This window comes from Delphinapterus leucas, chromosome 3 (assembly GCF_059928025.1).
Source record: "Delphinapterus leucas isolate spDelLeu-1000000601 "Yukka" chromosome 3, BTC_Dleu_Yukka2, whole genome shotgun sequence".
Lineage (NCBI taxonomy): Eukaryota > Metazoa > Chordata > Mammalia > Artiodactyla > Monodontidae > Delphinapterus > Delphinapterus leucas.
This window is the reverse complement of record NC_143131.1, coordinates 76,706,324-76,734,314: the sequence shown is the minus strand read 5'-3', so window position 1 is coordinate 76,734,314 and position 27,991 is coordinate 76,706,324. Positions and strand designations below refer to the sequence as shown.

The following is a 27,991-nucleotide window of genomic DNA, read 5'->3' as shown; positions in this document are numbered from 1 at the left end:
TGTGGAGCACAGACTCCGGACGCGCAGACTCAGCGGCCATGGCTCACTGGCCCAGCCGCTCCGCGGCATGTGGGATCTTCCCAGACCGGGGCACGAACCCGTGTCCCCTGCATCGGCAGGCGGACTCTCAACCACTGCGCCACCAGGGAAGCCCTGCATTTTTATATATAAATAGAAGACTGACTATAATTCTTGAGAAAGTCTGTCCCTTTTTAAAGTTATAATTTTTACATATTTAGAAATGTACAAGACGTATTATGCGTATCATCTTCCATTACTCATTATACATAACTAAATACAACAAATAAATAATGAAATTGTCTTTAAATTGTTCCTATGTGAATATTTATTTTGTAGGACTTTAGATAATATGCTGTTTTTTTTAATGACAATGAGGGCATTTCTAAATGGAGCTAACAGGTCTTGAATCATGCTAAGTATATTTCCTTTACCCTCAGAAAAGGTTACTGAATTTATTTCAGCCTTGAAGAATCACAGATTTACTCTGCACAGACCAACCAACCAAACAGAAAGAAGGCTAGTGCTGCTGAAACGTGTAAAGCGAGGAGAGGATAAAGGCAAGGGCCAGGTTGTTCAGGGACTTGTAAACCCAGAGTCCACATTTCTGTTTTGCTCTAAGTACAGTGGCATGCCACTAGAGGTCCTTGAGTTGGAGAATGATGGTATCTGATTATAGAGAGAAAATGAACTGGTCGGGGAGCAAGAATATAAGCAGCTGACCACTTAGAAAGCTAATGCAGTAGCCTAGGCAGGAGATAATGGTGGCTTGAATGATGGCAGCAGTGGAGATAGGAAGAAGTGTCCAGCATGTCTTAATCATTTAGATGTGGGAAGTGAGGGGAAGTGAGGGGATGAAGGGTGATTCCTAGATTTTTGGCTTGAACATCTGGATGATGTCCTTTACTGAGATGAGGAAGTCTGGGAGAGGAATAGGTTTGGGAATGATAATTCCAAGTAAAGTTTTGACATTTAACCGTGCTCTCTTTTTTATCTTTAAACATTTATTGAAGAAAATAGTCTGGAGATCAAAGATAGGTTGCAAGGAAAGAAAGAAAAATAGCAAATGCATGACATTAAAATTTTTCTTTCACCAGCACATGAGACTTCTAACTAGAAGTGAACTAGAAGTTATTCAGCGAGAATGTGAGCATCTAACAGTGTATGACAAGTGTTGAAAACTCACCATTGACTGACATGGGTTGTACGCATCCTCAAATTTAGCCACTTCTGACCAGTGCAGATTTCATGCAGATTGTACAGATCAACTGTTTGCCACTGTGATGGAGAGAGTTTTTCAATAGCCCCAACATAACAATAAGATGTAACTTTAAAAGCAAGTTCTGGGCTTCCCTGGTGGCTCAGTGATTAAGAATCCGCCTGCCAATGCAGGGAACATAGGTTCGAGCCCTGGTCTGAGAAGATCCCACATGCCACGGAGTGGCTGAGCCCATGAGCCATGGCCGCTGAACCTGCGCGTCCGGAGCCTGTGCTCCACAACAGGAGAGGCCGCAACAGTGAGAGGCCCGTGTACCGCAAAAAAAAAAAAAAGGATTTTAATAACATTTTATTAAGAATCCACAGCTTAATGTTACCTTACAAATTTAGGAATTCGGTTTTATACATTTTTTCCAGTGGCTAAGTAACCCTTTGCAAAAATTGTAACCCAGTCAGCCCTATTCAAACTTGGAAAAAAAGAGCCTCTAGAAAACATGTTACCAGATGCTACCTAGTTCTTCCCATTTCCGTAACAACAGTTTTGCCATTTTAGTGTTATGGTACAAATGTCTGAAAACCATACCCTTCAACTGTTGAGTGTTATCACCTTTTAAAAAGGAAACTTGTTTTTGTGCTTGGTATATTGTTCATGCGTTCACAAAACTAAGGAGCGAGGTTATCTGCTTTGGCAGACTAGTTTGTGTTTTTATTTTTATTTTTTATGTGGTGGGGAATACAGCAGTAATAAGGAAAACAAGAATTGGGAAGGGACAGATTTGGTATTTTACTTCAAAGATACAAATTGGTGTGACTCTTAAAGTTATGATCGCCATTTGCAGCAACATGGATGGACCTAGAGATTGTCATACTGAGTGCAGTAAGTCAGACAGAGAAAGACAATTATCATATGATACGCTTATATGTGGAATCTAAAAAAATGGTACAAATAAACATATACAAAACAGAAATAGACAAGGATTTAAACTTATTGAAAAGTACATAAATAAAAGTGTGGTTTTGTAAAAAAAACAAACAAAAACAAAAAACAGAAATAGAGTCACAGATGTAGAAAACAAACATAGTTACCAGTGGGGAAAGGGGAGGGGAGGGATAAATTGGGAGATTGGGATTGACATATACATACCACTATATATATTAAAATAGATAACTAATAAGGACCTACTGTATAGCACAGGGAACTCTACTCAATACTGTAATGGTCTATATGAGAAAAGAATCTAAAAAAGAATGGATATATGTATAACTGATTCACTTTGCTGTATACCTGAAACTAACGCAACATTGTAAATCAACTATACTCCAATAAAAATTTAAAAAATAAAAATAAAATAAAGTTATGATCCCGTCAACTTAATTTAGATACTTTAGAAAATACTAGTATTATCCAAAATCCCTATTCAAGCATTACACAAATTTCTGTGTAATTATCAGCTTGCTTTTGTAAACATCAAATTATAGGCCGACTCAGTTTCCCCCATGGCAGATTGACAGACCTGGTAGATTGAGTAGATGCGATGTCTGCATTATATATTGACACTATCCAGTATATTAAAGCTATCCATTGTCTCATTCGTGGCCTGATGATCAATTAGGAGGGAACACGATGGATGATAAGAATAAGAGAGAGACTCTGATAAGAAAGTGATCTTAACAAATGTAATGATGGAGGAGAACAAAATACAGAGTGAAATGAAGTTGGGGAATATCCCCAGGTTTATATACTCAGGTGCCCTGTTCCTAAAACTCAAAAAAACAAACAAACAAACAAAAAAACCTTTTAAATAGCATCTTAAATGCATTGAGTTAAATGGATTCAAATTTACATTTTCTTCTGTCTGGCTATTGATAGTATTTTGGAAAGCTCCTGATTTTCTCCTCCCCATGTTGCTTTTTAAAAGCTCTGTCAACCAACATCCTATTCCCATTCTTTTGTTATCCTTATATATGGGGGCAGGTACCTGCTCTGCTTTTGCAGATTATAGTCCTTTATGCCCTACAAATAAAATAGCATTAACTCAACATAATATTTTAATTTTTTTCATCAGTATCTCATAGGGTTTTTTTCAGCCAAAAAACTGAAAAAAACCTTTATTATTCTGCTTTACTCTAAGATATCAAGATTCAATCAGTTTGAACATGAGCATTTAAAAAAAAAACACTTTTACAGTTTTATTGTTTAACAAATATCACACACACAAACTCACAGAGTATCTCATAGTTTTTAGTGCATAGATCTTTCACCTCCCTGGTTAAATTTATTCCTAAGTATTTTATTCTATTTGATGCTATTGTAAATGAGATCATTTTCTTAATTTCTTTTTCTGATAGTTTACTGTTAGTGTATAAAATTGCAACTGATTTTTGTATATTGATTTTGTATCTTGCAACTTTGCTGAATTCATTGATTTAGTTCTAACAGTTTTTTTAAAAAAATAAATTTATTTATTTATTTTTGGCTGCATTGGGCCTTTGTTGCTGCGTGTGGGCTTTCTCTAGTTGCAGCGAGCGGGGGCTACACTTCGTTGTGGTGTGCGGGCTTCTCATTGAGGTGGCTTCTCTTGTTGTGAAGCACAGGCTCTAGGCACACAGGCTTCAGTAGTTGTGGCACACGGACTCAGTAGTTGTGGCTCGTGGGCTCTAGAGCACAGGCTCAGTAGTTGTGGTGCACAGGCTTAGCTGCTCCACAGCATGTGGGATCTTCCTGGACCAGGGATTGAACCCACCTGCATTGGCAGGTGGATTCTTAACCACTGTACCACCAAGGAAGTCCAGTTCTAACAGTTTTTTGGTGGAGTCTTTAGGTTTTTCTATATATAATATCATGTCATCTGAAAATAGGGACAGTTTTACTTCTTCCTTTCCAGTTTGGATGTCTTTTCTTTCTTTTCCTTGCCTAATAGCTCTGGCTAGGACTTCTAGTACTCTGCTGACTAAAAGTGGCAAGAATCAAAGTCCTTGTCTTATTCCTGATCTTAGAGGAAAAGGCTTCAGCATTTCACCATTGAGTATGATGTTTGCTGTGGGCTTGTCATATGTGGCCTTTATTATGTTGGACTACATTCCCTCTATACACAGTTTGTTGAGAGTTCTCAAGAATATTCTGAATAGCTAACACTATCTCAGGCACTATAAGAGGTTCTAGATATGTAGAAATGGTAGGTATATTTCTTACCCAATGGAAGCTTTCAGTTTAAGGAAAATTCTAATGTTGACTTTGAAAACTACTAAGCAGCCAGAAGGTGGGGAAATGAATAGGTTGCTGAGAAGAGAGATAGGGTAAAATAGAGTTTCAGCCTAAAGGAGGAATACAGAAGAAGGAGAAAAGAGGAAAGGGAAGTGGTTGAAAGGGTTAAAAAAACTAACTACCATAAAAGGTAGAGAGAAACAAATAATACAAAAAACCTGTTCACTGCCAGTTTTATAGATACAGCTCATCACCAGGAACTGATATGACTTAATCCCGTAACTCATTATTTTGGGCATTGTCTCAGAGCATGGATTGTGGTATGAAGTTTACAGATCCATTTCTGGACTCTAAAGGAATAAAAATTCAAAATTTCCTTTTATGAACCACAAATTATACCACAGTTCTTATATTTACAACTCATGAATAAAGTTTATTTTTAAGATTTTGGCCTATCATTGTGTGTTGACAGTCCATGAACATAGTTAGCAGCATTTACTGATGGTCTCCCGTATCTAAGCACCACACCACGACTGGAGCTTTAAGGTAAAGCTTCCTGAACAGTGAGCTTTGAACCAAATTTGAAGAAAATCAGGGATATGCGTTGTTGAGTAGGAAGGTAAGCATTCCAGGAGGCATACGGAATGTGGCAAACACAAAAGTGTAGAAGTGGTAATAAGGGAATAAAAAATTGTATTGATTTAGTTAGTACCTGTCATTTGTTAGAAGATTACATAATCTTCTTCGGAATGGCCTATTAACTCAAATTTAATAATAAATCTGCATTCCTCTATTAAATGAGCCAGAGCAAGTATTCATTATATGTTCCTATAAGAAAGGCTAGGGCTTCCCTGGTGGCTCAGTGGTTAAGAATCTGCCTGCCAATGCAAGGGACATGGGTTCGAGCCCTGGCCTGGGAAGATCCCACATGCTGCGGAGCAACTAAGCCCGTGTGCTACAACTACTGAGCCTGAGCTCTAGAGCCCGCAAGCCACAACTACTGAGCCCACCTGCCACAACTACTGAAGCCTGAGGGCCTAGAGCCCGTGCTCCACAATGAGAAGCCACGACAATGAGAAGCCCGCACACTGCAACTAAAGAAAGCTTGTGCACATCAACGAAGACCCAACGCAACCAAAAAAATTCATTAATTAATTAATTTTTAAAAAGAAAGGCTATAGCAATATTGTGATAGTTTAATGAATTTCTAAAAGTTGACCTAAGCACCAGTGGATCTGGGTTGAAGAAAAATACACTGTATACATGTTTTTAACTTTACAAGTTTCATGGTATAAAATGTGTATCCAGTTTTTCATGAGAAAGATTTTTTTAAATCATCTTGACTGATTTATTTTTAATTATCAAAGTGGGCAGTATGCCCTCCATATGTCATTCATGTGAAATGACTGTGTACTCTGAATAAGATCTGGATGCAAAGGATCCATGAGTCTTACATTTATTCAAATGAAGATTGAAGTCTTTAAAGATACCCACCCAGGTGTCTTGTGTAATCTTCTATCAGGATTGTATCTCTGTTTCAGTTTGTATGATGCTACCTGTTTTGAATAGGATAAAGACTCATGGTTGCTGTCAGGGCTGTTTTCAAACTAAATATTCATCTAGTCCTTTGTGGCTGCTGTTTTTATCATGCATTCAGAACAGCTTCCCTTTGCTGATCTGCCATTTTCCTGCAAATCACTGTTTCTCTTGTATGATTTCAAGTGAGATAAGCTTAGACCTGGCTGCCTTTCTCTCAGTGACAGAGAAAAGAAATGTCTCTGGTGCCCATGCTGCAAAGAAAGTTGATTCATGTGTAAATTATCATTTGGCCTTTATATGCTCGGCCTGTGGAGAGTACACACGCAGATAAAGACTCTGTGGGTCAGGGCTCAGGACGTGCAGGTTTCTCCAGTGGCTACAATGACGTTAGAATTGTTGTCACAGATTATCAGACATGCTGTGATCTCTTATCATTATTTATTTGCAGTTTTCTGTGTAAAATAAACTCTAACACAGGATATGTTTCTATAGTAATAGGACACCATGTACCTGTCCCTGTTTTGTTCTATCACCTCACGTCTTAAATACTAAAAAATAGTTTGTGTTTTCTGGAAGTTAGAACTGGTATCTTTATGTTTCTACCATCAGTGTTTCAACTCCAGTATAACAGAGTGGGACTGTCTTTCTTCTACTAGTGTTTTCTTTTTTTCAAACTTGGTAGTTGTCCATGTTTGTTGTGAACCATAGATAATATGTTAGTAACATATCCTATTAATCAAAGTAGATGTAAAATGCTGTTTGGGGTATGTATAGCAGCTTCTACATACTATGCAGAAATCAGATAGTTATATAACCTGCAAAGTCTGTTATCTGTGACTCAGTTGGTTTTCTTTAAAGTAAAATTACTTAGCATCCACTCATTATTATTCACACTACTAAAAGAGGTAAACAGGTTTAGCTTTTTTTTTTCAGTAGATTACATCAGCTCTTTAGGTGTATAGCTAAATCTGATTTTATAAGGTAAATCTCTGTATATACACCTTCCACTAAGAAATGCATTAATAAATCCCAAAATGATATAATGCCTTCAGTCTACTTTTACTGTAAAGGTTTTATAATATGTGTCATAAGAGTACACCTGGCATATCTATTTCTGCAACTTTTATTTATTTGTATAATTTATATTATGTGCATATATTTTCACATTATGATCCATGTTATCTTTTAAAACATGTTAGAAACCAAGAGAATATATTCTATAACACCTACCTTACTGAACTGATGTTTATCAGAACACTGTTGACTCATGACCCCTTTGGTAGACTTTCCTCTTCTTTTAGTAAAATTAAATGAGTTTTAAATAATGCAGTTAATATTATAAAATCTTCCTGCATTTCTTTCAAAACTTTTTCTTCGCTGTTGAAGAAATTATGTCTGGAAACAAAATTTCTTTCACTTAGACAAAAAGGTATTATTTTTCATTGCAACCTTTGATATTCCAGTGGGAAAACAACCCACTATTTATTTTGACTGTGCTTGTAGGTAAGCACATGTAAATTACCTTTAGTTCATTGTCACCAAAGCCTGAACTTTCCCTCCCTGCTCCACTTCCCACCACTGAAGCCCAGCTGTGACTGGAAGGAGGACAGTCCCACTCTGTTGTCACAAATGCCCTTGGACAAGTTTTTCCCTGCACAGTCGATCCTACAGCCTTCTTTGCACAGAACAGGAGAGCGATTGGTGTGTGTATTCAACCTACTTCTTTCTTCTCCTGACCAGTTAAAATCACTTCTTTACTCATTTCCTCCTAAGTTTCTTTCTCATCTCCTCTGAGGATGAAGTAATTCACTAACTTTAGCCCAAATGAAAAAAGGAAAAACAAGAGAAAACTTCTAGCTCTGCTTTCAGGGGAAGGGAAACACTAGCTCAGTTACCTTACCCTTAGTCCCAAATATTAACTTTTCTATAAAGTTCATGTTTTTAGCCTGTGTAAACTGTTTGGTCCAGATAACCTAATTGTTTTATCACTTGATTGACTACAGTTGTTCATAGTTTGGTTTCAACCAGGAGAGGGACTGGAGAAAGCACAGTTGAGGAAAACAGAGACTGGCTGACACAATAAGAAGAGTGTGGGTGAAACTCAAAAGATGCAGTTATCAAGAGCAGACATGCTTAATCCCATCTATCTACCCAGTGATGCACTCAGGAGGCTGTGGGGGAAGAGACAATGATTATATTGGAGATCATCCTCTCAGTTTTCCTACGATGCATGCATAATTATGAGGAAGTCACATAATTTGTCTGCACATTTGTATAATTGATGTCTACTAAGGACATTAGTTAGGTATGTATAAATATATCTCATGTATATGTGTATGGTATACAGCATACAAATATAACACTTGAGTATAAGTATCAACAGTTGTGGCAGTTTTCCTAGGAATGTATCATATGCATCTGTGTTGAGAAAGGCGTGCTATAATTATGACAATTAAGTACATTTAAAGGTAGCAAACAGATTTGTTTTTATATATAATAATGTATTTACCCTCGTAGCTGAACTCAATATAGTATCTCCTTTTTAGTTTATCCATGAGGGGATAATGTGTTTTAATTAAGCCCTTTTGTCTACGAGCAATAGAGACGCACTCAGCTAACTTGGATTGAATTTATAGTTTGTCTCCTACAGATTTTTACAGGAGATATATAAGAACTGAACTCTATACTGACATTTTAATTTGAGCCATTTAGACTTTATAATGTTGCTCTAATGTGAAATGAATCGAGTATGGGTGATCGTGAGGGTACTCGTCGCCTTGTGATTGGAAAGTCATTAATTAACATTGCTGTGTGAAACAGCTACTTTTGGCCAGTTGTCTCTCATGAGACATTTCCCTAGAGGAGTCTCTGTTTCTCTCTGTAATTTATCTATTCACTATATAGTGACCAACTTCTTCCTCTTACTTACTCTTCCTGGCCACTCAGAACTTTGGCAAATGCATGGTCTTTAGGTCTCTCCAGTTCTCACTTCAGCTCCAATCTTCTACCAGTCTCTTGGTTTCTTCCATTCAGATTCTTAAGAAAATTATTTTTTTCTCATCTCTTTGCTTCACACCATAGATGAGGGTCCTGTGAATTGGCTGCACTTAGATCAGTGTCTGTCCCTGGCTCAATCAACTGTGGACTGGAGGTGCAGGATCCTGTGGTACAAAAGATGGCCTCTACTGCTGTCCCTTGAAACAGGCCTATAAGTAATGTAGTTTCACTAAAAGTGGTGGCTGGTGAGCAGGTGTTATGATTGGAACCTTTGGTATATAACCTGTCTTAAACAGATCACTGTCCCTGAGACGGGGCACCAAACTGTTCACATGGCCTATTGCTTAAATGTCACTTCCTCAAGGAAGTCCCAGACTAGTCTGTAATATGCTCCTAGTATATGTTCCCCTAATACTCTATATTTAATCATCATAATAAAACTCGTTGTATTGTAATTACTTATTTAATGCCTCTCCCCTCTCCTAAACTCTAAGGTCTGTGAAAACAGGGACTATATCTTTCTTGCTCACTGTTCTGCCACTTGCACCTGCCCAGTTTCTGGCTTATAACAGCATCCAAATGTTTGTTCAGTTATTTGATTAATAAGTGCCTTAAACCTATAGGAATCAAGTGTTTCACATTATAAGTTTAGTAATCTTCCAAATACCAACTCTCCTTCCTAAATGTCCCCATTTCTGACAGTGACATTATCAGTATCTGTCACAAAGATACTGACTCATCCCTCTCTCCATCATCAAGGCAGTCATGTTTGTTGGTTCTTTCTCTTTTATCTGTAATTTCTTCTTCATTCCTACCTCTGCCACTTTAGTCCAGGTCTTCTTCACCTCCACCTGACTGGTCGCGTGGTTCCTAAAATCTCGCCCTTTATTATATCCCGCACAGCTTCCTAAAAAGCAGCTTTTCGCACCTCTTTCTCTATGAAAAAAACTTTGTTGGCTCCCCTTCTGCATAAAGAATGAAATCCAGACTCTTCAGGTCTTCACTGTCTTGTTACTGCTAAATCTCCAATTAGGTTTTCTACTACCATCCTACATGAACTCTTTCATTCTATCCAAACAAGTCTAACTCTGATCTCTGAATACATTATTAGCATTTCTATCCATTTTCTTGTTCTCTTATCTTCTTACTTCCTCAATACTTAACTATTCCTATTCTTCTTTCAAATCCCACTTTCTTCATGAAGCTGTCCCTCCTGCCCAGTCCTCAGTAATCACTTCTTATTCTAAAGTTAGAGGGCTTATTATCTCTGCCATTCAGCTGGCCTGTAACATATGCTACCGTATAATATTGTTTCTCTTTCTTGTATGTGCAGTAGGATAGTGAAGAGCGTGAACTGCAGTCGGGCTGTAGGTTCACATCCTGCCTCTACAGGTTACTCTCTGAGTAACGAAGCAAGTTACTTGACCCCTATAAACTTTAGCTGTGTCATCTCTAAGATGGGGACAGTAACAGTGCCTCCATGTTGTGAGAATTCAGTGTAGTAATGCATCTAAAGCATAATGAGTGCTCAATGTTTTCTATAAAAATATTTGGACATTATTGATTAATTGGCTATTTTCAGATACCTGTTATGTGCTACACACTGTGCTAGATAGGAACAGTATAAAGGGGTTAAGGTAAAAACCTCTGCTAGCAAGGAAGTCACCTCTATTCTATCTCCCTGTTAGACCGTAAGCCCCTTGCAGTCTCATTCATAAAATTCATACATATTTACTGAATATCTGCTATCTTCAAACACCCCATACCAAGCACAAGGAGTTATAAGGAGGCATAATATAAAGTCCATGACCTTCAAGATCATTATAACTAAAGCCCCTGTCATTGCACTTTGCACACAGTGAGAGATCAATAAGTGTTTATTGGCATCAGTGAGCATGGCAGTGATGATGAGGACTCTAGAGCACCACAGTTTCTAGCCTCTCTTTAGAGCTGTTAACTTTATTTGGCTTCTTCGTGTCTTCATTTTCCACTGAATGAACGCCAGAAAGTCTTTTTCAAATTTTTTTTCTCTCTGATCAAGACTTAGATAATGTCTGCTTCTTTTGGTAGCTAAATATCCCCCAAACTCAGCTTCTTGCTTCAGTGAGAAGATATTATGGTATTGCCAATGGAAACCACTTCACATTTGGGCAACATCATGATGTCTAAGTGGCTCAGATTCAAGTTTCAGTATAGATTCTGGTTCCTGCACATTTGCTGTCAAAAACCACTTTATAGGAGCCAAACTGTGGAATCCTTCCAAGTGTTAGGCACTATTAGAAGTACCATTAAAGTACTGTAGAGTTTCAAAAGATTATGAAATTCTGGTTTTTTAGCATAAAATGTTCTACGGTACTTCCATGAAATTTTAATCAGTCCCTTGTTTCTGCAATGGAGCTAAAGGCAATTAATAGCCCTATTTTTTTTGTAGCATCGCAGGTTTTAGAGACAACTCCAAGCTGAAGCTTCTAAAATAATCTTATACTATTTTATACAACAATAGATATATAGAACAATTCTGGTTTTCAAATAAAACTTCAAGAAGACATGATTATTTCTGTTTATGACCTGTAGCTTAGTCCCTTCCCCATACTCTGTCCCTGTCTATTTCCTTAGTCAGCTTGCAGGAAATAAGACATATAAGACTTAATAGTTAAAATAAAGATTTTTGTAAGTTCAGAAACTATTTAGAGATAACGATAATTGTCCATCAGCCTATGATCTGATATGATTAATTTGTCATAAAATTTATCTCTAGCTTCCTTATAGTCAAGGCAAAAAAGGAAATAATAACTAACTATATCTTCCTCACTTGAAAAGCAAAAGCATATACACCCATCTGAAAAGATATTTGCCTTGCAGTAAATACCAAAGAAATCATCACATATTATTTATTTGTAAACAAGCAATTATTTGTAAAGTTACTTGTTTGGTGTCTACTTCCTTATTATATTGTATGTTCCTTGAAGTCAGTGACCACATCTGTCTTGTTAATCACCATATCCTCAGCTCCTAGAAAAAAATGTTGGTTGAAATTAAAATGAAATGAAATCATATGAATTCTTATCCAAGAAACACTGACTAACATAATAAGCCATATAGTCCGTGAAAGTATGATATAAAATACAGTTAGCATTTCTTATACAGTTAATTTTTTATTTTTATTTTTTCAGCTTTATTGAAGTATAATTGACAAATAAAATTGTAAGATATTTAAAGTATACAATGAGATGAGTTAATTTATATATACATAGTGAAAGTATTCCTCCCATCTAGTTAATTAACATATCCATCACCTTAAATATCTATCTTTTTTTCTCTTTTTTTATGAGAATATTTGTTATACTCTCTTAGCAAATTTCAGTTACACAATTCAGTGTTATCAACCATAGCCACCATGTTATACGTCCTACCTATTCATCCTAAAAGTCTGTACCCTTTTACCAACCTTTCTCTCTTTCTTCCATCCCCCCAGCCCCTGGCAACCACTTTCCTTCTCTGTTTTTATGAGGTGATTTTTTTAGATTCCATATGTAATTGATACCAGACAGTGTTTGTCTTTCTCTGTCTGACTTATTTCAGTTAGCATAATGCCCTAAAGGTCCATCCATGTTGTCACAAATGGTAGGATTTCCTTCTTTGTCATGGCTTAAGTAGTATTCCAGTGTATATACCACATATCCTTCATTCATTCATTCATTGACGGACACTCAGGTTATTTCCATATCTTGGTTATTGTGAACAATGCTGCAATGATCATGGAAGTGCAGATAACTCTTCAATACCCTGTTTTCATTTCCTTTGGCTGTGTTTGGATCATTTATAGTTCTATTTTTAGAACTGTTAGATAGCCATTCTAACAGGTGTGAGGTGATTTCTCATTGTGGTTTTGATTTGCATTTCCTTGATGATTAGTGATGATTGGTCATGTACCTGTTTGGCATTTGTATGTCTACTTTGGAGGAATGTCTGTTATGTTCCTCTGACATTTTTTTATTGGATTGTTTTTTGCATTTTTCAAATTTTTTGTTTATTCTGAGTTTTGTGAGTTCTTTATGTATTTTGAATATTAAACCTTTATCAGATATATGATTTGTCAGTATTTTCTCCCATTCCATAGGTTGCCTTTTCATTTTGTTGATGGTTTCCTTTGCTGTACAGATGCTTTTTAGTTTGATGTAGTCCCACTTGTTGATTGCTCTTGTAACTTTTGCTTCTGGCATCAAATCCAAAAAGTCATTGCCAAGACCAGTGTCAAGGAGGTTACTCCCTATGTTTTCTTCTAGAAGTTTTACAGTTTCAGGTCTTACATTCAAGTCTTTAATTCATTTGAGTTGATTTTTGTGTATGGTGTAAAACAGAGGCCCAATCTCATTTATTTCCTTGTGGCTGTTCAGTTGTCCTAACACCATTTGTTGAAGAGACTATCATTTCCCCATTGTACATTCTTAGCTCCTCTGTCGGAAAGAAATGTTTACTGTATATGCATGGATTTGTTTCTGGGGTCTCTATTTTACTGATCGATGTGTCTGTTATTATGCTAATACCATACTGTTTTGATTACTATAGGTTTGTAATGTATTTTGAAATCAGGAAGTCTGATACCTCCAGCTTTGTTCTTCTTTCTTAAGATTCTTTGACTATTCAGAGTCTTTTGTGATTCTCTACAAGTTTTAGGATTGTTCGTTCTGTTTCTGTGAAAAATGCCGTTGAAATTTTGATAGGGATTTCATTGAACCCGTAGACTGCTTTGAGTGGTATGGACATTTTAACAATATTAATTCTTCCAGGCCATGAGCGTGGAATATCTTTCCATTTATTTGTGTATTCTTCCGTTTCTTTCATCAATGTCTTAGAGGGTTATTTTTTCATTGTTTTTTGTGGTACACGGACCTCTCACCGCTGTGGCCTCTCCCGTTGTGGAGCACAGGCTCCAGACGCGCAGGCCCAGCAGCCATGGCTCACAGGCCCAGCCGCTCCATGGCATGTGGGATCTTCCTGGACCGGGGCACAAACCCATGTCCCCTGCATCGGCAGGCGGACTCTCAACCACTGCGCCACCAGGGAAGCCCTGTCTTAGAGTTTTACATATATGAATCTTTTACCTCCTTGTTAAATTTATTACTAAGTATTTTATCCTTTTTTGATGCAATTATAAATGGGATTGTTTTCTTAATTTCTTTTTTTTTGATAATAACTTTTTTATTGATGGTCGATAAAATCCTGTAAGCAGGGAAAGGAGAAAAGAAATACAACACAGTACAATAAAACTCTAAGATAACATTAAATCATGACTCAGTGATGAGATTCCTATAGGAGATCACATTAATTTTTATCATAACTTACTATAATTTTACTATAACAAAAGATGGAAAAATCTAGAAAATGGATAATTTAAATGTGCCCTAAACATACCTCTTAAATAGCATTGTCTCAAACACATTTTTGGCAGGAGTTGAATGTTAGAGAATCCAAAAACCAGTGATGAGAGTCTTAGGTGGCCATTTTTCTTTTATTGACTAAAAGAGATGCCAAACAAGCAGTAGTACCGTTGGTATTCCATTAGAAACATGAAGAAACATAACTTAAAATTGGATAGAAGGCCATTCAACCTTCACAGAGAAAAAGTAGTATGGAGCCTCATACTAACCTAAAATAGATAATTACCATTTATTTACTAAAGCCCTGTGAAAAAATAAGCATTGTTTTAAAGAAAACAGTACACATTATGTAGCAAATGTAGCTACTATCGTTTTTAGCAGAAGAGTCTCTATATTAGTTTACCTTGCTAAAGGTACAGTATAGTAGAAATAGTCTGTCGGTTCAATTGGGAAGTTTGTAACGCAATGTCATTTTCATTATAGGCAGAATTTATGTATCTTACTTATAACTTCTCATATAACATTGAAATTTCATTTTAATGCCATTTACCATAAAGTACAATTTGGAATAAGGCATGTGTGTCTTAGATTCCTTTCAAGGGGGGCATTGGAACTGAAATCTCAAGGATGAGCCCTGTGTCTTGTTTTTCTTTATATGCCCATTGCCCATCAGTGTCCGGTGTATACAAGGCACTTAGGAAATGTTTGGACTAGAATGAACCGAGCTCTTATAAGGTTGTTCCTCAACGTGTATTCTTCAAGACAGCATTGTACTTAGACTACAAGGTACTCATATTTTTTTTAATTTAACATCTCTATATTGGGAAGGAATCATCATTTCCATTTGTATTACATTATTTTCTGTTGATTGCTGACAAAATATAAAACATGTCTTGAAAGATCCAATATGACACATCTAGAAGAAAGACAGGAAGGCCCAAGGGAACTTACTTTCCAGCTCTCTTCATAGATGGTTAGTAACCCAATGCATCATTGATCTTGCCAAGAATAACTATATCCCGGTTTTCCCACTTCTAGCACATTCTTTCAGAGAATTGTAGCAGACTCCCAACAAGTTCAGAAGGATGCAAATTGGTTGGGAATTGCTACTATTAACTATGGTCTGAGAAAGGCAGCAGTTTCTATGGTATTGATATTCCATTTACCTTATCTCAGATCTACAGATATTGGAGAGTGTTAACTTACTCCTGTATCCAATTCTCAGTCTTCTCTCTGACATATGGAAGTCACACCTTTTACAGAAGCTCATCTTCCATATCCGCAGTTCACACTTACTGAGGCATGACGTATGCAAATAGTCAGCAACTAACCCCTGGTTGGGAGTGGGGACGGCGTAAAAAAATGAAAAATACATGGATGGTCCCTGACCATAAGAAGCTTTAACTACCCAAACATGTGTCCCTGTTAAGCCTTCTTGAAACACATGAATCCCCCAAAATTAAAGATTTTCTTTCTACCATGTAAGTGATTACACAAGGGCCTAAAGCTGCATCCCTGAACGAATTTCAAAAATCTGTTAGTTTCTGCTGTATAACAAAGTGAATCAGCTATATGTGTACATATATCCCTATATCCCCTCCCTCTTGCGCCTCCCTCCCACCCTCTCTATCCCACCCCTCTAGGTGGTCACAAAGCACGGAGCTGATCTCCCTGTACGATGTGGCTGCTTCCCACTAGCTATCTATTTTACATTTGGTAGTGTATATATGTCCATGCCACTCTCTCACTTTGTCCCAGCTTACCCTTCCCCCTCCCTGTGTCCTCAAGTCCATTTTCTATGTCTGCATCTTTATTCCTGTCCTGCCCCTAGGTTCTTAAGAACCATTTTTGTTTTTGTAGATTCTATATATATATGTGTTAGCACATGCAAACACACATTGAACAATGAAGTATAAGTGATAAAGTCTTAACACATCCACTTATTAGAATAAATTGCTCATTAAATTAAAAAAATGAAATATGTGCTTAAAGCCTAAGTAGTGGGAAAAGGAGTTGCTTAATCTTTTAAATACTGTGTAAAACCATATTGATGCAAGTCAATAATTCTCAGCACAATTAAACATAGAAGATGTGAAAAAAAAAAATCTGCCGTATTGTGTTATGGATAGTTTTGGTCTTTCTTTTTTGGATGGGAAACAAAAGAAAAATGTGTAGAGTGTTATGTTTGTGTTTGTTTCTATTTAAATGTGAAAATACGTTAAAAATCAAAATAATGAACAGTGTCTTATTTCTTCTTTTTACTGTCCTTTTCCAAAATGAATGTGAATTATACATGACTCCTTAAAATTATTTCTATGGAATAGAGATAGCTCTTTATAGTGAGAATCCTGTTAATACCATAGCTGTAAAGTGGTATTGAATTCCATTTTTAACCAAATACACAGTTAAAATTATGTTTCTTGTACTTGCAGAAGCTTTTAACAATCATATATATATATATATATATATTTTTTTTTTTTTTTTTTTTTTGCGGTACGCAGGCCTCTCACTGTTGTGGTCTCTCCCGTTGCGGAGCACAGGCTTCGGATGCACAGGCCCAGCGGCCATGGCTCACGGGCCCAGCCGCTCCGTGGCATGTGGGATCTTCCCGAACCGGGACAGGAACCCGTGTCCCCTGCATCGGCAGGCGGACTGTCAACCACTGCGCCACCAGGGAAGCCCAACAATCATATTTTTTATGATCATTTTACTCAAATGATTGGGTTACTGAGAATAACAGGCTTATCAGCAGGTTAGAAGCAAACCTGCATTATCTTGTCATTTTTAGTATTTGGAACTTTAGCATCTATATTTTTCAAAAAGCATCTAAAGAATTTTTGAATTTTTAAAAATTTTTTCATAATATATTTCTTTCTCTGGAAAAGAAAACATTTGAAGTTAAATACTTAGCTCAGAAATATCTGTATTTCATTTTTTAAAATTCAATTCAGCATTTACTGAGCTCCCACTATTCAGAAGACTTTACCAGGCAGTCATTCCATCAGCAGATGTTTATTGCCTTCCTTATGTGTGCCAGGTACTGGTCTAGGCACTGGGATGGATACAGCAGCAGACATAGCAAAGTCCCTGCCTTGAAAGAGCTTACATTTTAGTCAAGGCAGATGGACTATTAACGTAAAAGCCAAAAAACAAGCTAGTAAGTAAAGAAAAACTTAATGATTCCAGATGCTCCTAAGTGTTATGACACACATTTAACAGGATACAGGGTTGGGAGTGACTGGGCAGGAAGTAAAGGAGAAGAGATGCTCCTTTAGCTAATTTTTTTCACACTTCGAGGCTGCCTAGTCCTGCTGCTGCTACTACCCTTCATTAAACTACTTGAAAACAATGTGCTGTCTTTGTACCAGAGCAATGTGACATCACTGACTGAGTTGTTTTCTCCAGAAGTGATGGAAATACACTAGTCAACCACATTTCCTGCCCCTTCCCTTGTACATTGCTAACTGGTTGTAAAAGGTGAAACTTCCCACCTATTCCCACACTGTGGTGTTCCCTAAGGCATGGAAGGAGAACCAGATGCTGGGCACCAAAAAAACAATGACAAATGTCTACTGTAGACATTAAGTAGAGAATATTTGAAGAAGATACCAGATTTAAAGACTCAAATACTTAGAATGATAGAGTCACTGAACATAGTAAGAAAAGTGAGGACAATGGATGGATATGAGGCAAAGCATTAAGTTTTCCATTACTAATATATTTTAACTGTAAAGCTGTCCTACAAATTGGTTCAAGCCAGTCTCCACTTATATATATATATATATATATACACACATAATCATTTATATGCAAATGATAATATAACTAAAAAATAAGCTCTTAGAGGGAATGTATCTAGAGAGTAAAGAGCACAAATATCCCATATATCTGAAACTGGCAGATAATATTTCCATTTGGATTTTACTTTAAAATGTATAAAATACTTTCACATACATCATCTCATAGAGTCATCGAGAACAATGATGTAAAATAGGTACTGTTATTATCTGCATTTTATACATGAATAAACTGAGGCTCAGCAAGGTGATTCACACAGAATCATAAAGCTAGAATGAGTTAGAATTAAACATCTCACCCAGGGGTTATGTCTACAAGTCCGGTACGTTCTCCACTACACTACAGCTACAAATAGATATTTTCAAGAGGAAGCAGACACAAAAAGAAGGAGTCAGAGAGATGATAGGATTTTGAGTCTGAAGCTATGGCTAACACGTCAGTGAAAAAGTAATCAACTGTGTCTTTTAGCAGCAGAAAGCTGCAGGGATAAGAACAGAAAAATGGATCTCAGATTCAGTTAGAAAACTAATCAGTGATTTTTAAAAGGAAAGTTTCTAAACAGCAAAGTGGTGATGATAAAAGTTTTGCAGTTATCAAGGAGGGATTTGATTTTTTTTAATGTAGGGTTCTTACTCCGAGAGTGTGTTCAAGTAATTCTATGAACAAACAAGTATTAACAGTCAATATAGAGTCAAGATAAGTAATAAATTTGGGAAAACATGGGCATGCTGAAAGGAATGAGGACAATATAATAGAAATATAAAGATATCAAAGAGAGGAAAAATACATTGTTATGTGATTTTCTCACAACTAAGCATCCTAAAATACAAACTCTTAATGCATTTCTGTGATCTGTTGAGGAAGGAAGTATAGACACAGAGAAAGGAAGGTATTTCAAGCTGGAATTATAGAAAACATAGCAAATGCTTCCACAGCATTCTCCATTACTGTGTGGTACAATATTAGTGACTATGAATAAGCATAGAGAGGGCCACAGGCTTCATCATAGAGGGAGTTCTTTAGATTTCCTCTCTTACACAAAACCCTTACTATGGTCACCATAAACTGTCTTCTGGTGACCTCTGGGGAACTAGATGCCAAGAAGCATTCCAAGGTCGTTACCTAGAAAACTACTCAGAATCACCTGTTTTCTTTTTTCTTTCCTGTTTTTTGATTTTCTGAATACCACTAGATTGTAAGCTTTTCAAGGACAAAGACAAAAATGTCTAATTCATTTTTGTATCACAATGTCTAGCATATGGGAGCAACTCAATCCATGTTAACTGAACTGAAATGAATTATTTTAAAATGCAAAATCTGAGTCACTCATTCATTCAGATACTCAACATACTGACACTAAAGCCAAACACATAAGTTTGAGTCCAGACACTGCCACTTGCCAGTTCTATGACTTTGGGCAGTTCATAATTTAACCTCTCTGGGCCTCAGTTTTCATGTCTATGACTTAGGGATAATGATTTCTGCCTTACTAATAAGCTCACTAGTTTGTTACAAGGACAGAATCTGATAATACATATGAAGATAAACCAGAAGTTATTAAGTGCTTTACAAAAAAAATGGTATTTTTCTATGGAACCAGTAGTGCCAAGATGCTCCAATGGTTGACAGGTTCCTTGGTCAAATCTAAATGCTGGGTTCAATAAATGTAAACAGGCTTCTTATGAGCAGGTCTTCTTAGAATCTTTCAGCTGGAAATTAACTTTGTGAAAGTATAAGAATGGGCTAGAATAGGAACGAATGTCTTTTTCTATAAGACCTAAAGAAAGCGTCCAGTTCATGTAAGTTGTATCAAAATGCTCAAATAAAGCGTCCAGTTCATGTAAGTTGTATCAAAATACTCAAATAATAACAGTCGCTCTGATTTCTCAAAGGAGGCCCTTGCATTTTATGCACATGAACCTAAGTTCTCATCACAAACTGCAATGTATGTATTATTGCTGTTAGTCCCATTTTTACAGGTTAAAAAAGAAAGAGGGTACGTGTGTCTTTTTGAATTATGGTTTTCTCAGGGTATATGCCCAGTAGTGGGATTGCTGGGTCTTACACTTCCATGTGTAAAACAGATAGCTAGTGGGAACCTGCTGTATAGCACAGGGAGCTCAGCTTGGTGCTCTGTGATGACCTAGAGGGGTGGGATGAGGGCAGAGGAGTGGGAGGGAGGTCCAAGAGAGGAGGAGATATATATATGCATATAGCTGATTCACTTCGTTGTACAGCAGAAACTAACACAACGTTGTAAAGCAATTATTCTCCATTAAAAAAAAAAGAGGGATTAAAGAACTTGCTCAAGGTTACAGCTAGGGAATAGCATTTTACATTTACAGAAACTAACACTAAGAAATAAGTGACTTAAGCAATATTTGCTCTTTCTCACTTTTATTCTCTCCTTTTCTTCACCCTGCTACAACTCTAGTTCATATCTATATTACCTCTAGTCCAAAATACTCCAAAGTGTGTTTTGTGAAATAAAACCCACGAAACTGTGCCAAGAGAAACTCATTGGTCAGATATGTTTGGGGGATGGCACATATTGGAATCCTCCCTTCTCTGTGTCACAGTGCACATTAAGTAGCACATTGAAGCCTCTGAGAAAGGCTGCTGTAAGGAGCCTTCCTAAACTTTCAACAGAACCTTAAACCAATAGCTGTTGGTGTCCCACAAAGCCAGAGAGGTCCGTGGAATGAACTTTAGGAAAGGTTGACTATTAAGTTAATCAGTAAATGCAATAATCATTATGCCAGTTTCTACCAACAGACATAGTGTACCATCTTCACCATAAAATATAGGTAAAGTTGTAAATGTACAGTTGATGTGATAATTTTCCTAAATGTGTTCAACCAATTTCCTAAAGATTTTTCCATGTAATGTTTTCCTAACTACGACAGCAACCGATACTATAACAAAAGATGGCAGAAATTCAGATCATTTTTTCATGTGAGAAACTATGTCCTAATAGATGGTTGGATTTATTCTGTGGTACTGAAAATTATTATCCTGATTATCAAAAATTAGTTTAAATCAGTGATTTTAAACCAATGGAGTAAGCATTTCAACTTGGAGGAGAAGCCAGTGATAGAACTATTTCTTCCCATTTCTTCCTCTTCTAAAACCAGGAGGAAAATGAAGAATATTAATTCATTTAGCTCTGTCAGACAGGATTCTTCAATTACTTAAGAGTCATTTAAAACTTCTTTTGAGTGAGGATAAATTGGTACCAGACTTTATTTGAACTTCAAATACTTTTGAATCAACTCAAATAAAAAATAATACATTGTCTCTTTTTATCCTTGGAAAACATGTACATTGCCTATTTTCGTTACTTCATTGTTTGTATTTTGTGAAAATGTGTATTTTGTTAAAATGTCATAGAGCTTAGATTATTATTATATGCCCATTAGTTCTGCTGCCTTGGGATGTAATGATTCATATTAGTAGTCTATTTAATAAAAAGGGTTGGTGAATTTTTACTGAACTGTCCTTCTGGGACTATAGTTTTTAACATTCTCTCGAAGCTTTGCAAATCCTTTAATGATAAAGTGCTCTTACACTGTCTTTATCATTGACAAGCTCATAAAGACCAGAACTGTTTCCTATAAATGTTGAACCCAACACTATGTTGATATGATAAGTTCCTTACTTAAAGAGTCACCAAGGATACATAATTAGAACGTTACCACCTTAAGGCAAATAAGGTGATTCTGTAATCTTGTTAGCAGTAATATTTGACTGGGGTCTCTACAGTTTATTAGATGAGTTCATCTTTTTGAGGTGGAGTTACCAAAAACCATCTAACTATTATAGACACATTCTTTTCCTAAATTTTAAATCATTGAAGACTATAGACGAAGAACAAGGACTGGTATAGACCAATTAGCTCAGTTGCTAGTATTTTCAGGAGGGTTTAATCCCTGGGTAGGCTAATGATTTTGCACAAAGATGAAAAAATATATCCTCAGGCAATAAGTTTTATTCAGTGATACAAATTAAATATTTTTATATTGGTATATGAAGTTTGGTACCTTTATTATTATATTTGTGTATGAAGTATATTTTGAAATATATTTAATTTTATTTTGAATTTTTTTAAACATAAATTTTACATAGTGAAATGATCAGATCTTCAGTGTACAAATTGTTGAGTTTTGAAAAATTTATATATCCATTGTAACCACTACCCTTATAAAGATACAGAACATTTCCGTCACCTCTAAAATTTTCTTCTTACATCCTTCCAGTCAATTTTTCTTGCCCTCCCCACCTCACCCCTGCAACCTCTGTTATATTTCCACAGATTTTTTTTTTAACCTGTTCTAAACTTATATAAATGGCATAAAGGGCATATGCTCTTTTGTGTTTGTCTTCTCTCACCTAACATAATGTTTTCAAGATTCCTCCAAGTTGTTACATGTATCACTAGTTCATTGTTTTTAATTACTAAGTAGCATCCATTGTATGAATATATCAAAGTATCCATTCTCTTGTTGGTAGACATCTGGGCTGTATCCAATTTTGGGCTATTATGAATAAAGCTTCTATGAATATTTTTTTACATACCTTTTTGTAGACATTGGTTTTCTGTTCGATCAATAGTAGTAGGAGTGCTGAGACATGGGGTAGATATGTATGTTTTATTAAAAACTGCAAAAAGTTTTCCAAAGTGATTGTACCATTTAACACTCCTATGAGTAATATACCAGAGTTCTAGTTGAGTTGCTGCACATTCTCACCAACATTTGTGTTGTAGTCTTTTGAATTTTAATTGGCATGACTAGTCCATTTAACTTTTATGTAATTATTAGTATGATTGTGTTTTAATCTATGATTGTGTTATTTGCTTTCTATTCGTCCAGGTTTTTTGGTTTTCTCTTTCTCCTTTTCTACCTTCTTTTGAGGGTTTTTCTTTTTTAATTGCTCTAAAGTCATTTTAGTATGACTTTTTGCATTAATTTTTAATGGCTGCTGTGGGGATTAAGGGTTGATCTATGCATTCTTATCATAGTCTACTTAGAGTTAATATTGTACAATTTCATACAAAATGTAAGGTGCTTACAACATTATAATTCCATTTATCTGCCTGTCCTTTATGTTACTGTTGTCATATATCTTAAATCCATATACACTAAAACTACACAATACATTGTTACAATTTTTGCATTAAAGATTCAGTTGTTTTGTTTGTTTGTGTTTAATTAACAGAAGAAAAAATGGTTTTTATTTTTGCCCTTATGTTTACAATTGGGCATTTCTTCTCGTAGACTCAAGTTTCATCTGGTGTCATTTCCCTTCAGCCTAAAGAACTTCCTCTGGCATGTCTCCGAGTGCAGGTCTGCTGACAACAGATTCTCTCAGTTTTTGACATCTGACAATGTCTGTATTTCACCTCAATTTTTTTTTTTTTTTTTTTTTGGTTGCATTGGTCTTTGTTGCTGCGCACGGACTTTCTCTAGTTGCGTTGAGTGGGGGCTACTCTTTGTTGTGGTGCGCAGGCTTCTCATTGTTGTGGCTTCTCTTGTTGCGGAGCACGGGCTCTACAGCACAGGCTCAGTAGTTGTGGCGCACGGGCTTAGTTGCTCCACGGCATGTGAGATCTTCCCGGACCAGGGCTTGAACCCGTGTCCCCTGCATTGGCAGGCGGATTCTTAACCACTGCACCACCAGGGAAGTCCCCACCTTAATTTTTAAAAGGCATATTTTCTGATTGGAAGTTGAGTTCTGGGTTGATGGGGGGAGTTCCCTTGTTTTATTGTCTTTTAAATTATTTATTAAAATAAATAATTTATTTTATTTATTCTTTTTTTTTTTTTTGCTGTGTTGGGCCTTTGTTGCTGCATGCGGGCTTTCTCTAGTTGCAGTGTGTGGGGGCTACTTTTCACTGTGGTGCACGGGCTTCTCACTGTTGTGGCTTCTTTTGTTGCGGAGCATGGGCTCTAGGCACACGGGCTTCAGTCGTTGTGGCACTCGGGCTCAGTAGTTGTGGCTCGCAGGCTCTAGGGCGCAGGCTTAGTAGTTGTGGCACACGGGCTTAGTTGCTCCAGCAGCATGTGGGATCTTCCCGGACCAGGGCTCGAACCCGTGGCCCCTGCATTGGCAGGCGGATTCTTAACCACTGCGTCACCAGGGAAGCCCCTGCTTCCACTGTTTCTGATGAGAAGGTGGCTGTCATCTGTATCATTGTTCTGCTGTATGTATTATGTCCTTTTTCCCCTGGCTACTTTCAAGTTTTTTCTTTGTCTCTGGGTTTTAGTGGCCTTACTATGATGTGCCTAGTGTGCTTTTCTTTGTATTTATCCTGTTCAACATTTACTGGACTTCTTTGATACATAAGTTAATGTTTTCACCAAATTTGGGATTCATGGATATTACTTATACAAATATTTTTGCTGCCCTATTCTCTTTTTTTCCCCCCTCTGGAGCTCCAATTACATATAAATTAAATGGTTTTATATTGTCTCACAGGTCACTTAAGCTTTGTTCATATTTTTCCCAGTCTTCTCTCTATTTTTTTAACTTGGTTGATTTCTACTGATCAGTTTTCAAGTTCACTGGAGCTTTTTTCTGCCTTCTCCAGTTGGCAATTAAGGACATCCAGTGAATTTTCCTTTCAGATATTATACTTTACAGTTATAGTTTTTCCATTTGGTCCTTTTTTAAGGTTTCAGTTTGTCTGCTCAACCACTCTATCTTTCACTCAATATGGCCTTCTCTTTAAGTCCTTGGACATATTTATAATAGTTGCTTTAAAGTCTTAGTTTGCTAATTCTAACATCTAGGTCACCTTTAAGTTTGTTTCTATTGTTTTCTTTTTTCCTCCTTCTTTGGATCACATTTTCCTATTTCTTTGTGTATCTAGTAAGTATTATCTGTTAGATATTGTGGATGATGAACGGTTGTCTCTGGATTCTGTCTTAATCTTCTGGCTTTTCTTGTAGTGGGCATTTAAATGACTGGTAGGTGACCTTGAACTTGTTCAGACTTGGTTTTATACTTTTTTATGGTGAGTTTTGCCCTTATTTTTAGGATGAACCCTTAGACCTGGGACATCATCTTTACACCTAAGGAATAGCTTCTGGGTTTCAGTGGAAAGCCCATGGTGTTTATCCAGCCTTTATAATTTGACAAGACTCAGACTCTAAAAACTGTCTCTCCCATGGTGGGCAGCAGCTTAAATCTCTGCTCAGCTTTTTCAGCTTTCCAGCTGTAGCCGTCTTCTAACTCCTTGGAGTCTTCTTTATGCAAACATAGTTCAAAATTCATCTAAAAACTTGAAAGGAATTTACACATATTTGGAAATTTCCCCCTCTGTGGTTGGCTACTTTTTTTCAGGAATTTTCCTTCCTAGTTTCCAGCTGTTCTGGCATTCCTGAACTCCATCTTTTTGACACTTCAAGCCAATAATTACAGCCTTTTGCTTGGGTTCTAGCCACCTTGCACCATGTAAAAAGGAGAATTCTCTCAAGTGAAGAGCCACCCAGTGAAGATCCCTTTTTTGAAGGCTTTAATCTCCTGCAGTTCATACCTGCTTCTGGTTGCTCTCCAATGCCATCAAATAGCTGTATGTTATATTTTGTACCAGTGGGAGGATTACCTGATTATCAGAACAAGAACCTTCAGTATAGTATTTTTTAATGCAATTGCATTGAAATGTAGTTAATTTATCCATTATTAAAGTATTGCATTTTTGTAAACAAAAAAAGTGTATGTGTATGTATAGGGAAAGAAATGTCTGAAAAAATATATTTCAGGTTATTTCTGATTGGTAGGATTATTGGCGATTTTTCTTTTTACTTATCTGTATTTTCTTCTTTTTCTTCTTTTTCTCTACAACAACCATAGGTTGAACATTACGTTCTTTCTTTGCTCTTCTAGGCAAATTTTTTGTTTGTGATGACTCTTTATAATAAGATGTACTTGTGTTTCTTCAATGCATTTCGTATTATTTCACTAGGTTAACTGTCTAATAAAGTCCTAGTAGTCTATCTGTATGGTAAACAATACTCCTTCTGCTTTTAGGAATAAATTGAGACAAATCAAAGTTAAACGGCTTACCCAGAATTTCATGCATATTGATAGACTAGCCAGAAATAGATCTTAAATTTTAAGTCCCTCAGTTCAGCTGCACAAACTATTTCTAAGCCATCAGCAACAATGTATGCAGTTAATTCTACATTTTCTAATGGGTATGGAAGAAAATTATCATAGTTAAATATAAGCCTCAAATATTTTAGAAACTTCACTTTTGTCACTGATTTCAATCTCCTCTTCATCAAATCTTTTACTAGAGCTCCTAGCAAATTGAGAATTTGACTGATTTTAATTTTAATTCAGATTACCTTCCAAGGCCTAACGCGAAAGTGGCAGGAAGGCACACATTGAGATAGCCAGGAATTTTCTTCTTTCCTAGATTGCAAACTTCTTTTAAAAATACAATCAAATAGATATTTGTTATTTACTGATAGATATGTAAGCTTAAACAGGAATATTTTTATCATTTTCTTATGTTTTTACTAAACATATTTTCTTATGTTTTTACTAAAATTGTTCACTAAAAATGTCTTAGAACTAAGTGTTAGAATTAGTGTTGTCGTTCTGAAGTTTCAACCTGAAGATGAAACCAAATAAAACTACCTTACAAAAGATACTAAATAAAATTATCTTTTAAACGTCAAATGGATGAAAATAAAAAGAAATAATTATTAAATCTTAATAGTTTTTGCCACGTGATCCTGGATTAAATTTTATTTTCTAATTTGTTATTTTTTTGGCTGCGCCATGCAGCATGTGGGATCTTAGTTCCCCGACCAGGGATTGAACCTGCAACCCTGCATTGGAAGCACATAGTCTTAGCCACTGGACCTCCAGGGAAGTCCCTGGACTAGATTTTGTATTGGAAAGTAAAAATGCCATAAGGACAACTGACCAAATTGGCATACAAATAGTAAGGGAAAAAGTATCTTACAAGTGTAAAATCTTCTGAATTTGATTAACGTAGTTAAATAAGAGAATTTGGAAATATATTCTAAAGGTCGTGATATTTGTAACCTACTCACATAGTTCAGAAAAAAATAATATGTGTATATACGTATATGTGTATGTACACAAAGTGAAAGAGTAAATGATAAAACAAACATAACAAATGTTTTTAAAAACTGGTAATCTGGGTAAAAGATATTCAGTATTTAACTGCATTGTTTTTGCAACTTCCTTGTAAGTTTGAAGTTTTTTTTAAATGAATTTTATTTTTAATACTTCTGAGTTTATTTTCTTAGAATACATTCAAATCAGTTTTTTCCATAGCTCAATCTGAAACATTAGAATCACATCACTATACATGAGTTATCACTGAATTTTATTATTTTTTTTTTAAAAGAAGTTTTGGAACTTGACCTACTAGTCAAAAGAAAACTTCATGTTTGCATCTACTTAAAAAAGTGTGACGACCCTTAGGTACGAAGAAATATAGAAAAAGTGCTGACTAGGGCTCCCCTGGTGGCGCAGTGGTTGAGAGTCCGCCTGCCGCTGCAGAGGACACGGGTTCGTGCCCCGGTCCGGGAAGATCCCACATGCCGCGGAGCGGCTGGGCCCGTGAGCCATGGCCACTGAGCCTGCGCGTCCGGAGCCTGTGCTCCACAACGGGAGAGGCCACAGCAGTGAGAGGCCCGCGTACTGCAAAAAAAAAAAAAAAAAAAAAAAAAGTACTGACTAAACAACAATTTTATTAAGAATGACATAGTTACAAATGCATTTTATTTCCAAAGTTGTTTTAATTATAATTGTTCATAAAAATATCCACTCACATTGTGTATGTTTTGCCACC

General features: G+C 36.4%; 1 protein-coding gene across 8 annotated transcripts in view; it reads left to right on the top strand.

Annotated features, from left to right (window-relative positions):
- The window catches only part of ARB2A (ARB2 cotranscriptional regulator A), a 427,541-nt gene that overhangs the window by 376,890 nt on the left and 22,660 nt on the right, over positions 1 to 27,991 (top strand). For 4 of the 8 annotated variants that reach the window (XM_089908389.1, XM_089908384.1, XM_089908387.1 and 1 more), the window contains one exon: positions 13 to 23,425. The exons of 3 other annotated variants lie outside the window; for them this stretch is intronic. In XM_089908389.1, coding sequence (XP_089764515.1) covers positions 13 to 224 — 212 coding nt within the window. In that variant the 3' untranslated portion in view covers positions 225 to 23,425. One more of the 8 variants, XM_089908388.1, reaches the window with a different exon arrangement.